General features: G+C 38.3%; 2 protein-coding genes across 11 annotated transcripts in view; one reads left to right on the forward strand and one right to left on the reverse strand.

Annotated features, from left to right (window-relative positions):
• Nucleotides 1–16,904, reverse strand: part of LOC311087309 (uncharacterized protein) — a 504,672-nt gene that overhangs the window by 348,681 nt on the left and 139,087 nt on the right. The window lies entirely within an intron of this gene.
• Nucleotides 5,289–16,828, forward strand: LOC311087345 (uncharacterized protein). Of its 2 annotated transcripts, none has more exons than XM_084120688.1 (4): nucleotides 5,289–6,274; nucleotides 14,544–14,685; nucleotides 14,779–14,950; nucleotides 16,603–16,828. In XM_084120688.1, exons 2-4 carry the CDS (start codon nucleotides 14,593–14,595, stop codon nucleotides 16,704–16,706), a joined length of 369 nt encoding a protein of 122 aa, XP_083976814.1. In that variant the 5' UTR covers nucleotides 5,289–6,274; nucleotides 14,544–14,592; the 3' UTR covers nucleotides 16,707–16,828. The 2 variants fall into 2 exon arrangements, with proteins under 2 accessions (XP_083976814.1, XP_083976813.1); XM_084120687.1 differs by lacking the exon at nucleotides 5,289–6,274 and adding an exon at nucleotides 12,476–12,964.

The following is a 16,904-nucleotide window of genomic DNA, read 5'->3' on the forward strand; positions in this document are numbered from 1 at the left end:
ATATTTTTTCAAATAAAGACAAGGTAACGCTAATATTACATTGAGCACACAGTGAAAACTATATGAATATGACACAGTGGATATAGCACAGCATATTTTAAAATGAAGGATTTAAAGTTTTTCGATCGCGTCTCCTGTGAAGCGGATCTTCTGTTCGCATTCACTCACTTCACTCGACCGTCACTCGCAGTCACACGTTTATCAGGCTACAAATGCACACCTCACAAGATATCACAGCTGGATTCCATTAAATCTGCAAGGTTTGTGATATTAAATGTTTATTAGATATTCAGAGATTTGTTTAAATGATGTAGATGTGCATCTGCTGAATGTTGACGAGTAAATGAGAAAGTATTTTAGCCTGATTGTTTGCCTTTTCTGCAACAAATAATATAAAAGCAACACTTCACTTTTTCGCATACCATTTACTTTCTTTGTTCACCAGTTCTGTCTAACAAAGTATTAGATATGACTGACAGAGATTGTAAACTAATGAAGACAGAGAATGTGAGTGAGCGCTGTGTGATCAGGCGCTGGTGTTCTCAGCACCGCCCGTCAAAATAAAAGTCCCGCTTCAAACACATCTGCCAATCAGAAAAACGTATTGGCCGATGCCGATATTTTAAAAGTGCCAAATATCGGCCGATATATCGGTCGACCACTAATGACGATGATGACTAAACAGGTGATACAACTGAACTGATAATTACGGTAACCATAGAAACAAAGGAGTGGCGGGAAAAGAACAAAGGCAAACAGGAACCAAGCAAAACTCGAACTGAAAGTCCAAACAAACGCTGACACGTGACAGGGACAACTAATATATGATGTGGTAATATATATGTACTTTATTTAAGCCTGTTTTATAAAAATCTCAATGTTTTATATTATAACCTTTCAGAATTTCTGTACCAAATTACATTCTTTCCCCCAGTTTGGGTATATGAATAAAATATGTATTTTTTCCACAAGTATGAACATGAGCTAATATATAATTCTATACAAGTCATTAAAGTCTGGTGTATCATATGATACAAGACAAACATGCAAACATTTTTACATGGTCTTTTATATTTTGTCTAAAGGTTTGATAAACTGTCATTATTTCATATGTCAGGCTTTTCAGGGATAAGTTCATGTTCATGATGAGGAATCACTATAGAGTAATGTAGATAAAGACATTTTTCAGATGAGAGCAAAACATGACAAAATATATTAAAATACTTACAGGGCTCTTCTGGAGGCTTTGATGACTGCCGATAATCTAATGAGACACTCGTCTGATTTCTTGAATTTCTGAAGCTCAAACTCCTCCAGCTCTTCCTCTGATGTCAACAACACAAAGGCTAAAGCAGACCACTGGGCAGGTGAAAGGTCACCAGATGAGAGACTTCCTTTGCTAAGGTGGGTCTGAATCTCTTTCACCAGAGTTTGGTCGTTCAGCTCATTCAGACAGTAGAACAGATTGATGGATCTCTCTGCAGGAAGATTATCCTCTAATTTCTGCTTGATGTACTGAACTATTTCCTTGTTGCTCTGGTCATTGCCGTCTTGCTGTGTCAACAGACCTCGTAAGAGTCGTCGATTGGACTGGAGTGACAGACCGAGGAGGAAGCGAAGGAAAAGGTCCAGGTGTCCATTGTCACTCTCGAGCGCCTTGTCCACTGCAGTCTTGAGAAAATCAATCATGGTTTCATTTCTGTTTTCCTGTTCTGTAGACTCATGATCGAACACACTTGTCTTGTTGATGTCCAGAAACAGATGTGCATAAAGGGCTGCAATAAACTCTTGAATGCTCAAGTGAACAAAGCAGTACATGGTACCAAGAACGATCCCTGTTTCCTCCTTAAAGATCTGGGTACACATGCCTGAGTACACTGATGCCTTATAGACGTCAATACCACAGGCTTCCAGGTCTGTGTCATAGAAGATCAGGTTGTTTCTTTCCAGCTGATGAAATGCCAGTTTCCCCAGTGAAAGGATGGTGTCTTTATCCCAGGAAACATCTGGTGTGTATTCTCCATCATACTTTCGGCGGCTCTGCTGGATCTGGAAGCGGAGAAAGTGTGTGTACATTTGTGTCAGAGTCTTGGGAGTGTCTTCAGTGTGTGATTCCTGCTGTGTTTTAGAGATCGCATCAGCCTGAGTGTTTTTCACATCAGTGTTTCTTTTCTCCTCCAGAATGTTCTGGAGAACCGTGGCTGAAATCCAGCAGAAGACTGGGATGTGGCACATGATAAAGAGACTCTTTGATTGTTTAATGTGATCAATGATTGTGTTGGCTTGATTCTCATCAGTGAATCTTTTTTTGAAGTAGTCTTGCTTTTGTGCGTCACTGAATCCTCGTATCTCTGTCAGTCGGTCGATGCAGTCAGGAGGAATCTTACTGGCAGCTGCTGGTCTGGTGGTGATCCAGATGAGAGCAGAAGGAAGCAGATTTCCCTTCATGAGGTTCGTTAGGAGAACATCCAGAGAGGCTGGTGACGATACATCACGCCACGTCTCATTACAGTCAAACTTCAGAGGAAGGCGACATTCGTCCAGTCCATCAAGGATGAACAGCACTTTGAACTGATTCCTTCTTGTAAGGTTCAGTCCTTTTGTCTCTGGGAAAAATTTAGTTATAAGGTCCATCACACTTAGTTTTTCTTTCTCCTTTAAGTTCATCTCTCTGAATGGAAGAGGAAATATGAAGCTGATATCTTGATTTTCTTTTCCTTCAGCCCAGTCCAGAACAAACTTTTGCACAGACACTGATTTCCCGATGCCAGCGACTCCTTTTGTCAGGACAGTTCGGATCTCCTTGTCTTGTTCAGGAGCTTCAAACAAATTTGTACATTCAACCTGTATCTCTTGTGCTTCATGACGCCTGGAAGCAACTTCAATCTGTCTCACCTCATGTTCAGTATTGACCTGTTCACTGCCACCCTGAGTGATATAGAGATCTGTGTAGATGTTATTCAGAAGTGTGGAGTCACCTTGCTTCGCAATTCCTTCAAACACACACTGATACTTCTTCTTTAGGCCACATTTCAGCTGAGGAATGAGGAACAGCGCACCTAAACACAGGAACAGAAAATATATAGTTTTAGTCTTCATTTTCTCTCCTGCATTTATAAGAGACAATCAGACAGATGATCATGAGTCTCTAACCTTCTAGAGCATCAGCAGCTTCATCTCGCTTCATCTCTCTCAGGTAATGTAGTGTGAGATCAAGAGCTGATTCTTTGATACTGGATCTGTTCTCAATAAAGTCCTTCACAAAGTGTTGTGTGTTCTCTTTTTGTAATATTTTCTTAAACTTCTCCAGCTCATTCTTCAGAAACGTGATTATTTTTCTCTCAAGATCCTACAAACAAAAGTAAGAAAAAAGACACAATTTAAACCAAATTGTACATCTACAACAGAATTTATTCAATAACTATAATATCTATAAAAAAATCCAGTTAAAAGACTAACATGTTAACCAGCTGATATTTGTAACAAATAGAAAAATAAAATATATATAAGAGCTTCAAAGGAAAAAATGGATCTGGAGGAATTAAATAAAATGTCTTTGTTCAATAACATATCTGTTTGTTGTAAATATTAAACATTTATAAAAATGTGTTTTCCTACCTGGAAGATTCCTAGAAGATTGTCTTTGAAATTCTCGTGGTTCCTGTGAGTCTGAACGTCTGAGTCTAATGTCTCATATTGAAGCCTGTAATCAAATAAATAAAATAAATACTGATTTTCCAGGCAAAATTTCACAGAAAGAGAAAAAGCATTAGCTGTGAATACTCTGATAAATATTTATCAGATCAAATATTTATCAGAGTAGTCAATAATAAATATCATGATAAATGATTCAATGATAAATAATGATAAATATTGGATCTGAAAATGTTTCATGATTGATATTCACTGATACAACTTTTAAACACTTATGAAAAAAATTAGAAACCCATGAAATACCTTTTATTAGATGATGGTGTTTTCTCACTGAAGTTTGGTACTCCTCCACCTTTAGACTGATCACTCTTCAGAGACACAGAGCTGGACACATGTGAGCCTGATCTTACACTGATGACACAAAGAACAGAGAGAAAACACTTTACTACAGGAGATACTTTAGTCTCATTTGAAAAGGTTTAATGCTGCAAATAGTAATTAAATGCAGTATAGCTGTGCATTTGTCCATTTATGACTACAGTCGGATGGATAAACATATATACATGTTTATTTTCATGATCTATTTTCCATAGTGTATGTGTGTCTCCTTGTGGCTGCCTGTGTAATTGTGTTACTGAATGAGTTTCATAAGGTTCCCAGGAATTGAGTTTTATTGAGACTTATTGATTAATTCAGTCAAGATCAATCATATACACCACTGTAGACAAATAATACAACAATACTGTATAATGTAATGTAAACACACAAAATACCTTTTATTAGATGATGGTGTTTTCTCACTGAAGTCTGGTGGTTTACCTTTAGACTGATCACTCTTCAGAGACACAGAGCTGGACACATGTGAGCCTGATCTTACACTGATGACACAAAGAACAGAGAGAGAGAGAAAACACTTTAGTAAAGGAGGATCAACTGTGTGTGAAACACATCTGTGTCTTTATCTAATCCTCCACAGAAATACACACACTCACACAATTTACTGTTTAATAGTTAACTACTATTTTATTTTACTGGCTCACATTAGTTTAACGATTTCTTTAATATACATGAGAGAGATTAAATATGTTAAAAAATACTTCACTCTAATTTAAGAGAACATTTCAAGTTTTGGATTATTGACAGAAATAGAGAGCAGAAATGTCTGTGTGACACAGTTGTGTTAGCATACTTGAATTAAATTAAGTGTATAGTTGTTTCCTAATGTCTGTCAATAATTGTATGATCTAAAAACTAAAGTCATCTATCTGGATTAATTCAGCGTCTAGAAGGTTATTAACAAATTATTAACTGTGATATTTTCTATAGAGCAAACAGGGCTTTATAGATAAAGTCAGAGTTAATTTAAGAAGTTAAAAACTGAAGTTGTGCAAATATAGAACAATGCTTAAAGTTGTGTTATTGACAGGGAAACACAAAGTCCAGCCGAGTTTAAAGTGATGAAAACAGCCGCAGTCTTACCTGTGTTTCTCTGAGAGACTCATCTGAGAGAGAGAGTCCTTTCCTCTTTCCTCTGACATACTGCAGCTAAACTGACACTGAAAACTGATCAGCACTGCTTTCTGGAAACACTCAATCCTTCAGCATCACCTGGAGATGACACCATTTTACACAGATGAAGAACATCTTATTTAAGACAATAATGAAGAATGCGGAGTTATCATCAACAACAGCAACAGCAAAAACTATCTATAACATAAAGTGAGTTACAGACAAATATATTGCCATGTAAAATAACAGAATGGTCTTAATCATTTCTGATTGTTTAATGAGTTTAACTGACTCTAAATATTAATTCATTGGGGAACAGAAATTGTGTTTAAAGCTTTGAGTGGGAAAACTGAAGATGATTTGTTATATTCTCTATTACAGTTTAATATCATTTTACAACCATATTTACCCAATCTTTATTAATTGTTGAATCGTTTGTCATTTAATCATTACTTCAAGTTCACAATGATGGTTGATTTCATTACTTTTAAATGATCCTAAAATAACTGATTGAGTAAAAGTAAGCTGAATTATAATAGACATACTGTATAACTACTAATCATAATTTCTATATATGAACTGAGATATTCAGTTTAATAACAGCAGATTGTTGGTCATTGACGTCAGGCTTCATCTGTCTGTCTACTGTAAATGTCTGCTTCAAAAATACTTTCGATTTCACATCACAAAAACAACAGCCTAAAACTGAAGAGGAAATGGGAGAAAACTTTCAGAAACATATTCGTGTTCAATAACCCTTTCTCACTAAAACTTCATGTTTTAACTTCAAAAGATTGTAATTTCTGGCAGATTCTTCGTCTGTTCGGAGTAGCAGAAGAACAGCCTTCTGTAACAACACATTTATCTCGCTTAATATACAATATGAAGTTCCTAATAATTACAAATGACTGTAATGGAGAATGTATTAAACTTGCTTGCAGTCTTTAAACTGTTATTGTGAACATGCACTGTATTTATGATTATGACTCATAATGCAGATGTGCGGTTCTCCTTCCTCTGCCGTTAGATAAAGGCTAATGCGTCAGTTCCACTGAACGGCCCAGCGCGACATGTAGGACTGGATGGATGTCTGCTTCATGTGATAGGCTTGGTGAGTGAAATTATAGTTGTATTATCTCTCTGTATATGTATAATTTTCTTAAAATGTTCAGTCTAAAGTGACCAAAACGACATTTAACTCCAGCTCACCATCGGTTCGCCAAACTGCTCCGTCTCCAAAATGTTCGTTCACATGGGTCACAGTTTGCGTGCAGGAGCGCACATTTTCCGTCAAGTTTGTTTTTATAAATCACAGCTTATGCGTCGGAAGTGTCGTCCGCCTCTCTCAGGGCCTGTTCTGTGCGACGCAGCGGTGATAAACGAGGCCCAGATGCTGTTACTTTCGTTTTCCTCTTCTTCGTGTGTTTCACAGGAGGGTTTGGAACAGCTGAACAGTTGCACACCGACACCTACTGCACTGGAGCGGGATATTATACCACATATATCTCTAAATCCTGTTTGATGTCTATTAATGCTTTATTAATGAATTAACTGTTTACTAATGCATAACTAGTGATTAATAGCGTGGAGTTATTATAAAGTGTTATAGAAAGTTCCAGTTAAACAGCAGCTCTACAGTCTCAGAGCCTCTCTAGGACAGCAGCCATTCAGACAACAGAGAAGTGTGAGCGACGTGTATTAATGGGCCACTGCAGTTCCTGCTCCAGCCTACAGGAGCGCTGCTGAGTACGGACTCACACACACACACACACACACACACACACACACACATGAAGGTCCCCACTTGGTCAGAAATGTTCAAAATTAGTTTTTTAGCTGATTTTACACAGACACGCACACACAAACAAAAACACTCACACTCACACACACACTCACATTCACACACACACACACACACTTGCTAATGCACACACACTCACACACACATGAAGGTCCCCACTTGGACAGAAATGTACAAAATTCGTTTTTTAGCTGATTTTACACAGACACGCACACACGCACACACACACACACTCACACATAAATACAAAGTAATTCATCTGAATACTTAGCAAAAGTTTCTCCTGCTCCAGCTCATGGACGCCTCCTACTCACACTCTCCGTCTCTGCAAGTTTCGGAAGGGAATGATTCAGATTTCTCTCGGCACAGCTACTAGAAGACAGACGGGTTGCTCACGGCACATCTACGTCATCAAGCTCAGCTTGAGTCTGTGCAGTCGCTCAGCCATCAGGAAGAAGAGCTTCTAACTGACTTCACTTTAAATAAATAAATCTTAAATTTATTTGGAGGAATAAGTGTCAGTACATAAGAAAGGATGACCTGATTAAAAAATATGAAGACGGTGGTGTGAATATGATCGATTTAGACATTATGAATAGTGTTTTGAAATCCTTCATTCAAAATAGCCTCTCGTTTTGGTTTATTGTCCCCAATGCTATCTTTAACAGACTGGGGGAATAAACATTTAGCTATGTTGGGACTTTGAGTGCGCCTCGTTACCAGTTAAACCTCCAGCCTTCCATCAGCAAGTGCTGCTCTACTGGAAACTAGTGTTCAAACATGACTTCTCACAACTCTCCAGTTTGGAATAGCAGATATATAAAGTTTGGCAGAGAATCTGTATATCTTGAGGAATGGAAATCTAAAGGGATTTGGGCTAATGCCCATTTCTTGGATGATAATGGAAGTTTGTTACTGTATAGAGAGTTCTGTGAGAAATTCCAGTTACAGTGTACCGTTAATATTTGTAATAGAATGATCAGAGCTATACCAGTTCCTTTAAGATTAATGGTCAAAGAAGACACGCTGTACTCTAAAGTCTCCCAGAACTGAGGCAGCTCTCCTTCTCTAGGAGAGAAAATGAACAAATAGAGTCATCAGAAGTTTTATTCTAATGGGGCGGCAAAAAATACATTTATTTTATTCACTGGGGCAGCAGTGGCTCAGTGGTTCATGCAGGTTGTCTACAAACTGAAAGGTTGGTGGTTCAATCCCTGGTTCCACCTGACCAAGTGTCGAGGTGTCCATGAGCAAGACACCTAACCCCAGCTGCTCCTGACACACACACACTCTCTCTCACACACCTAACCCCAGCTGCTCCCGACACACACACACTCTCTCACACACCTAACCCCAGCTGCTCCCGACGAGCTGGATGGTCTTGCATGGCTGACACCGCCGTCGGTGTATGAATGGGTGAATGTGAGGCTATATGTGTAAAGCGCTTTGGTGGCCATAGGTCTGTGAAAGCGCTATATAAATGCAGTCCATTTACCATTTATTTACATGTAATAGTTTGTCTTTATATGACTTTATATGCTTTAATATACTGGAATATGCATGTGCATATATTGTGTATATCTGTATGTATATATATATATATATATATATATATATATATGTGTGTGTGTGTGTGTGTGTGTATGTGTATATATATATATATATATATATATATATATATATATATATATATATAGTTACATTTTATACTTTCCAAATAAACAACCATAGCATATGCATGGACATGTGCATGCATGACATAGCTATATAGCCTAAAGAAAATAGTGAATACAAAAATCTGCATTACACAAATAACAGTTTTATTGAAACAGAGTTGCAGATATGCAGAGACCACATTCACCCTTTACTGTAAATTAGAAAGATTATAAAGATATTTATAGATTTTTTTTTTTTTACAGAACCCGAAAGAATATTTCCTTTTCAATCGGACTTGGTCCATTTTCTACGTTTGTCAGTACTTTACCAGAGAATGTCTAATATGGCGAGAAGTTTCACTCTCAGTACACTTCCGGCTTCTGAACTGGTTGCAGTTCCTCTCTGATTCCATATGAGGGCGCTCACAGGACGAGTGCAGAATGAATGGAGGTCTATGGCGCTATACCAATAAAAATCCACTTTTCTCAGGATATAATTTTTTGTCTAGTAATTTGAATGTTGTATTCGAAAGGAGATGCAAATAAATTACACACTGCTGGGTGTTAGATTTTTTTGAGTCACTTATTTGCTTTAAAAAGTCTTTTAAAGTGTCAATGACGTCATTCACATGTACGACCAGAAATACTGCTTCACGGCAATCCTTCAGTCACTTTGGTGCATTCGCGCTCTGCACTTTCTTTTCACTCGAGGCATCGACAACACAGCTGACACAGGTAAACACACGTGCTAGAAGAGTTTTTGTTTTGTTTGTTTCTGGTCCCGCTGCGGATGACACGATGCCATCAAGCGGTATCTCTGGTCGTAATCAGTCCTTAACTGACCAATCAGCGTTCATTAGCAGAATGCTAGCGTTTATGGGCAACAACAACTCAGCCTGTAAGAAATCAAAAGGACATAAGTACTCGTTCATTCAACTTTCGACCTAAAACCCATGTTGAACTTGCAAAATCTACAATCAGATCTGAGATTTCTCAACGGCAATCGGGTGAAAGAGACAAATTTAGCCGTCTAGCCCCATTGACTCCCATTCATTTTGCACTCATGGCGATCGCCCCCAGTGGAACTCTGGTGGAACTACAACCAAAATTCGGTACAATAGAGCTTAATAGGGAGTGGGCAGGCTCTCCGTAGACGGGCTCTGACTTTACTCAGCACCGACTGAGTACGGAGCTAGCGCATGCGCAATGCTTGAGCGGGAAGGTGTGATCAGAGACGGGCTGCGGTGTGATTCAGGCGCGAGATTATTGTTTTGTATTATTATTATTTTTGTATTTAATTGTTGTATGTTCTGTTACTGAATAAAGCATTAAAAAATATATAAAAAAAGTGATTCAGGCGCGAGGAGGACGGAAGCACGGAGCTCGCGGCCTCGCGCATGCGCAATGCTTGAGCGGGAAGGTGTGATTCAGCCAATAGGCTCTATGCACGCGTACTTCCGTGTTCGACGCAAGGCTGCTCTTCCGTTTCCGGTTGGAGAGGTTTGAAGTGGAGGAAAACGCGATTATGGCAGAGTCGTCGAATTTTACTCGGTGTTTGCTCGAGTTGCCTAAATTTACAATCAATGATGTGCGAAGAATTGTAAGGATGTGCAGTACAACGCCACAGAGCAAACTTGAGAAAGGTTTCAAGTTTTATGTGTCTTCTTATCTCTGCAATTATGAAGGTAAATTCAGCTAGCCTGAACTGAACTGCTATTTTTTTCTTAAAAAATCCTTTTTTTCATCCTTATATTTCACCGGAAGTACGTCATTCACCGCCGTGCATACAGCCTATAGAGTCTGGCTGCAGACCTGCACTTGCACTCTCAGACTTGCACTCTCAGACCTGCACTCTCAGGCTACGTTTACACGTGGATGGCTATTTTCATAAACGGACATTTCTCCCCTCTTCGTTTTCAAAAATAACATCGTGCACACGAACCTGTGTATATGCTGTCAAGAGCATGCCAAACCTGTAGGTGGCAGTGTAACGAGAAGCTCAAGCCCACCTTAGCCAATCAGAATCCCGAAAATGGTCACATTCCGTGACGTCGCTGCCTAAAACTCCGTTTTTCTCTGTTTACATGCAAACGTGCAAACGAAGATTTTCAAAATCTCCACTCTGGCCGGAGTTTTTAGAAAGAATCGGTTTCTTTGGCGAATCCTCCGTTTGCGTGTAAACGAAGGGTGCAAACGAAGGGAAATGTCTCCGTTTTTCAAAATAACCATGTACGTGTAAACGGGGCCTCAGACACCAGCGCTTCCTCTGCCTGTGACGTCACTTGCAATCGACACAAATTAACCGGAAATATGTTTCCAGCAGTAAATATTATATTATTTATTTTTTCAGGAAATGAAAAAAAAACACACTTTTTTTTTTTTTTTGAGTTATTAAACATTGTATCGTTAAAGTTGGTATTACCTTATATTGCGATCATATACTGTTGTGTACCAACATTAACACAACATTTCCCCAAAATCATGTTTAATCGGAGATACTAGATAATAGATTTATGACTTGGGAGCAGGGAGATACTAGGTTACGCTGTCATTGATTAGAATGGTACGGACACAGACGTCGCTGCTGTCAGCAGTGTTTGTAATGATATATTGAGAATCTGTTAGGCTATATACGGTAATATATAGAGCAACGTGTGCCTGTTTGTGGCATGCGTAGCTAATAAAAGATATACGGTATTGAGTCAACACAGTGTTCGTTCATGCCGCTAGATGTGGCGCAGTTGTGAATAAAGAACCGAAACGGAGCAACGCTTCTATTGCCTCATTTATATATGACATCCTAACATTACAGTGTTCATCAAAGTCTGCGGTCTCGTTGAGCCTTTTGACAAGAGATAAGGCTTTAAGAGCTATTCAAATTTCATGATTGTGGTCACATACATCTTCCTAAACTCCATTTTAAACGTTTAAGATATATGAGTGATGCAATACCAAAACTAGGCTGTCTAATAGGCGGAAATTAGCCTAATCTGCACGCAATCTTACCTTCGTGGCTCACAGGCTTCCTTCTGCACCGAAGCATTACAGCTATCGATTTTTAACAAAACATGCCTACTCAAATGTATCTAACCTAACTATTTTCACTCGTTATTGTCTAAAAAACATACAGAATTATCCAAAGATAGGCTTACTTGGCGCCAGTAACTTAGGCAGACCTTTTTTCTCCCATAAATTAAAACCTTGCTACTTGGGGTATTTTACATGCATATGCCAACTTTTCAGTAAAATAAGAGTCAGTAAAATAATAATAAAAACAATAATTTAATGCTGGTATCCAAAACATTTAATTCAATTCAAGTTTTATAATTAGATACCTTTTAAAACTTCAATGCACACGTGTAATAAGTAGACATTTAAAATACATCAATAACTGATATTAGTTTAACACAGATAAAATCAGAGTTAAGGCTTGCTTTACGTGTTGCTCGACGAGGATTTCTTAATCGCTGCGACTTTTAATCCGGAGGAAACAGAATGCCGGAGTGAAGAAGAGGTGGAGTTAGGAGGATTCTCAGACAGTTGAAGTGTCCAATGGAGTTAAGAGATTTGCTCTCTAGCTATTTTCAACACTTTAGATTGGTTAATAATTTGTGAAAATAACAGAACCACGTGGGGACTGACCAATAGCATCGATTTGTGAAAAAATATGAAATTGATAAACTTTGGACATACGAGGTTTCCGCCAGACAGCGACGATATATATTTATTTATATGTATATACTTACAGAAACGATTGTTCTCAATCCGACACAAACCACACTATGCGTCGATTGCAAGTGACGTCACTTGCAGAGGAATCGCTGGTGTCTGAGTGTGCAGGTCTGAGAGTGCAAGTGCAGGTCTGCAGCCAGACCCTTCTCGATTCAGGCGCGAGAGGACGGTAACTCGGCCAGATTCGGCTCGAAGTCGTTCATCTTCGGATGCGGCGCCGCGCGCGTTGTTACAAAAAATGTCGCGCACACCGCCAGGCGAAATTGGTGGGTCTTGCGAACCCAACGCGCACGACCGCAATGACGTCATTTTTGCCGCGCGCACCTTCGCGCTCGTGCGGACGCGTCGAGTATAAACCAGGCTTAACAGGGAAAGAGACACCAGCATCAAGGAGGCGATAATTTTCTTTAACAAAAATGTCAAAATATAGGTTTGCCCTTGTTAGTTGGGCGAAGGGACCTGACAAAGATAAAACCAGCATAATTCCCATCAGCTGGATAATTGATTTTGACCCAGCTGATACTGACAAGGCATATTTTGTGGAATGTCGTACAACTAACGTTAACCACAAGAAGCCTAACGTTACTAATGGATGGCCCGCTATTCTTCGCAGGTAAGTCGGTCTTACTCTTTATACACATTCACACTTATTTCACACCATTTATTGTATTAGCAAATACAGCTACAGAATGTCTGTTGTTCTGTTTATCTTTCAAAATGTGTTTCCCATATTTGACTGTTTTACAATGGCTAGCTCTAATAGTGTAAATGTATCCCATGATGTGTGTATGCTTTACAATGGCTATATAGCATTACCCAGATCTTCATAGATAGTTTTTAAAGAGGCAATGCCATGATTTTATTTCTATAACATGATCTTTGGGTATTAAAGGTAGCTGCTAGGGTAATTGATATTGTTTGGTCAGAACAATAGTTTTTTGTTATAAGGTTAAAAGGCTAGGCTATATTCTGATAGTACTCATTGCTAAAGAGTGTTTGACATTTGTCACCTAAGTTACCTGAAAAAGTATTTTCTGTTTAATAAAGATCTAGAGAGACATGGAGACTCCTGTTACTGAACAAACACTCTAATGAGCTCTATAGAGCTATTTAACAATTATTTTAACAAAAGAAAGTCACTTACCCTACCTTCAAGATTATGTACAAAGGAACATTTATTTATTTTTTAAAAATTACAGTAAGTGTTAAGTTTGTTGATCACTACAGTATCACTGCAAGGTCTTTTTCCATTGGCCAAGTGGTTTACAGGACTAAAATCAATTCTATCTGTAGACACATACATAATTAAAAAAAAAAACAATTCATGGCACTACCTCTTTAAAGAAGTCTGAAAATGGGACACATAATTATTTTTTTTATTTATTCTGTAGTATTTATTATTATTCATTGTAATGGTGTTGATTATTGGCATTAAAGGACAATTCCAGTGAAAAATGAACCTAGGGGTATTTAACACATGGTTACCGAGTCGATCGTTCCCTGCGATGCGTTTTCATGAAAATCGAATGTATAGAGTTTTATCTTTAAAAACAGTATAGCTCATAGCAGTAGTATATGGGGCATAGAGTAAGTAAAATTAAATCGCTAGTTAATACCACTAACAAGGCTCAAAATAGCCTCACACTAACACGGTAACATAATGAGGGTCCTTACATACAAACCGAAGCATTGACAGTGTACAGACAGTTTAATAAGAAGATACTTTATAAAGACAGTACATTACGCGTTTACATCCAGGATCCATCTTGGAAAACAGTCTCGACTAATCGAGCCACGAACGCCGTGCTACGTTAGAATTCACAAACGTAACTCCTATCGACCAGCTATCCTATCGACGGCGTTCATGGCTCGATTAGTCGTAGTATTACGTTTGTAGTCGTAGTATTACGCTCCATTGTATGTAAGGACCCTCATTATGCTACCGTGTTAGTGTGAGGCTATTTTGAGCCTTGTTAGTGGTATTAACTAGCGATTTAATTTTACTTACTCTATGCCCCATATACTACTGCTATGAGCTATACTGTTTTTAAAGATAAAACTCTATACATTCGATTTTCATGAAAACGCATCGCAGGGAACGATCGACTCGGTAACCATGTGTTAATTAACCCCAGGTTCATTTTTCACTGGAATTGTCCTTTAAGAAAATCTATCCTTCTATATGAATGTAGAAAAGAGGCTACACTCAGAGCTGCCGAGCGGGAACTCTATCCAGATAACATGCCGAGGGTGAGAAAAGCAAAATGCCTAGACTTTGGTGATGAAGATACCAGTACTGGCAACAAAAACTCTGGCTATGGAAATCCAAACCGGGTAATTAAACAGCAAAGATTGATATCACATTAGGGATCATTTGTGTATTGGATTATCCATTAAATATTAAAAATGAACATCTTTGCCCTATAGAAAAAGGCCAAGGTTGCTGCACAAAGACAGGCGGAGGAGGAACTACTGTCAGAGGACAGTCAGTTCACAGCAGAATCATCAAGCCAGGAAAGTGACCTTACCAGAGACCTGCAGAGCCAGATCAAGGCCTTACAGAAAGAAAACACCAAACTGTGGAGCATGGTAGTTAAAGGCAAGTATTGAGTATTAAATCATCAAATATTACTCTATATCAAATGGTATTAATCCATTTAGACCTGAAAGTGATTCTAAATGCACTTTCTAAATCTAGAAAGCATTCGCTGCCCACCTATGTGGTCAGATAGGTTGGCCACATGCATTTTCAGAGCATGTTTGAAGAATCAATAAAATAATAATAATAATTCCTCAGATTTATATAGCGCTTTTCAAAATACTCAAAGACGCTTTACAAAATAAACAAACAAACAAACAACTTTATTAAGAAAAAACAATTTAAAAGACTAAGAACTTAATGAACAAAAATCACTGGAATTAAAAAGATGAAGAATTAAAATTAGGAGGGGAAAGCAAGTCTAAAAAAGGTGGGTTTTGAAAATGTGGGAAATCTGAGGAATTGACCCTTGAAGAAACATATTTGTCCCTCACTTACACCGGTATAAGCAGGAAAATGAGGTTGCAATTTGTTCCATGTGATTGTTCAAGTAACAAGTAACCACCATCGGTCAACAGTAGGGCTGTACTCAACCAAAGAAAATCTTGGTCGACTGAAGTCCTGAAATTGTCAACTAAAAATCGACTAAAAATGAAGTTAGGAAAAAAAAAAAACTTTAAATGAATTAGCTGCGCACTGCAGTACTTGGTAGCCTTGTTGTCCGCCTAAATGAATTATAAATAAACATAAACTAGTAGGCTATTTGCAGTATATTAAATCGTTTTTGACCTAATTATTTTGCACTGAAATGAGTCTGAAACACACGAGTCTGTCGGCTCTGCAGCGTTGCCTCACGTGCACCTGCGCAATATCAGAGCCTATGATTTACGAAAATAGTGATATGTTGTCAACTAGTGATATCATCACAAGAACTGTTGAGGAATATGCAACATAATTTAGACAATTGTTTTTGTCATATATGTATTATAATAACTGACAGACACTATAATTTCAGCCAGAGGCTGAACACAGGAGCTCAGCTTCGCGGCTGAGACACGAATAGACTATTAACTTAAAGCTTTTACTCTTAAACACAAAAGGCACGTCCACTTTAATAAAAAAATAATATTTATTAAACAAACCTGATCAAGTAATAATATTCAGCAAACCTTCTAGTAGCCTACTTTCTTCAATCTGTCTCTCTTCTCCGGTGGGTCGGGCTAATCCAAAAGACGTGAAAACAAGGGGGGTGTTCTGAAGACAGACTGTTACCTGGGAAACAGGGGTGCTCTGAAAACACCCCCATTAGCAATTAGTGCTGTCCACCTGATGAAACGAACACGGCAAAAAACCAATCAGAATTTTGGTCGAGCCAGAACATATCGTCCAATAATCGACTAATCGACTGGGAGATTACAGCCCTAGTCAACAGTCTGTATCATCATTATACTGATTGTTACTGTCTAATGAGCCATGTGTGCAAACAAGAATGATAAACTGTACATTCATGGAGGTCAGTGTCAGTCCTTTCACTTGTTCCTGTTTCTGTGTGTTTGTGTTAATGATAAGTCAATTGATTTGTAGCTTCTTGGACAAGTTCAGCTCTAAATGGGTTAATATTAGGAAACTGGAGATGTGGTTTTCAGGCACATATTGGCTTCTATGGCTGCTGTCTGTATAATCTTGTAGCACTTTTTTCTTTGAAATTCCAGCGTTGTTGGTGGACGTGAGAAAGGTTGTTTCCATCAACAACACCACCAACAAAGATGTTGTCGACCGCCCCACCAAAGATGCTGAGAGCAGTGTTGCCAACTAATTTTCAGGGGAAGTTGCTAAAGGCAGATCGATTTGTTGCTAAAAGTTGCTAAATGACGTTGTGACGTCATAGCGTTATGACGTCATTACGTAATCGCAACGCAAAACTACGCCATTATGAAATACGTAGATATTATTGTTTGTTAAAGAAATTTTATATATATATATATATATATATAAACTTTTTTTTTTTACTAAA

This window comes from Abramis brama (genome assembly GCF_963993115.1).
Source record: "Abramis brama genome assembly, chromosome: 7".
NCBI lineage: Eukaryota > Metazoa > Chordata > Actinopteri > Cypriniformes > Leuciscidae > Abramis > Abramis brama.

What these genes read in the sequence shown, in the direction of transcription:
- LOC311087345 (XM_084120687.1), top strand. Translation starts at nt 12,768, where the DNA reads ATGTCAAAATATAGGTTTGCCCTTGTTAGTTGGGCGAAGGGACCTGAC. An exon ending in TGGCCCGCTATTCTTCGCAG is followed by an intron (nt 12,965 to 14,543) that starts GTAAGTCGGTCT and finishes ATATGAATGTAG; the next exon opens with AAAAGAGGCTACACTCAGAG. An exon ending in GCTATGGAAATCCAAACCGG is followed by an intron (nt 14,686 to 14,778) that starts GTAATTAAACAG and finishes TTTGCCCTATAG; the next exon opens with AAAAAGGCCAAGGTTGCTGC.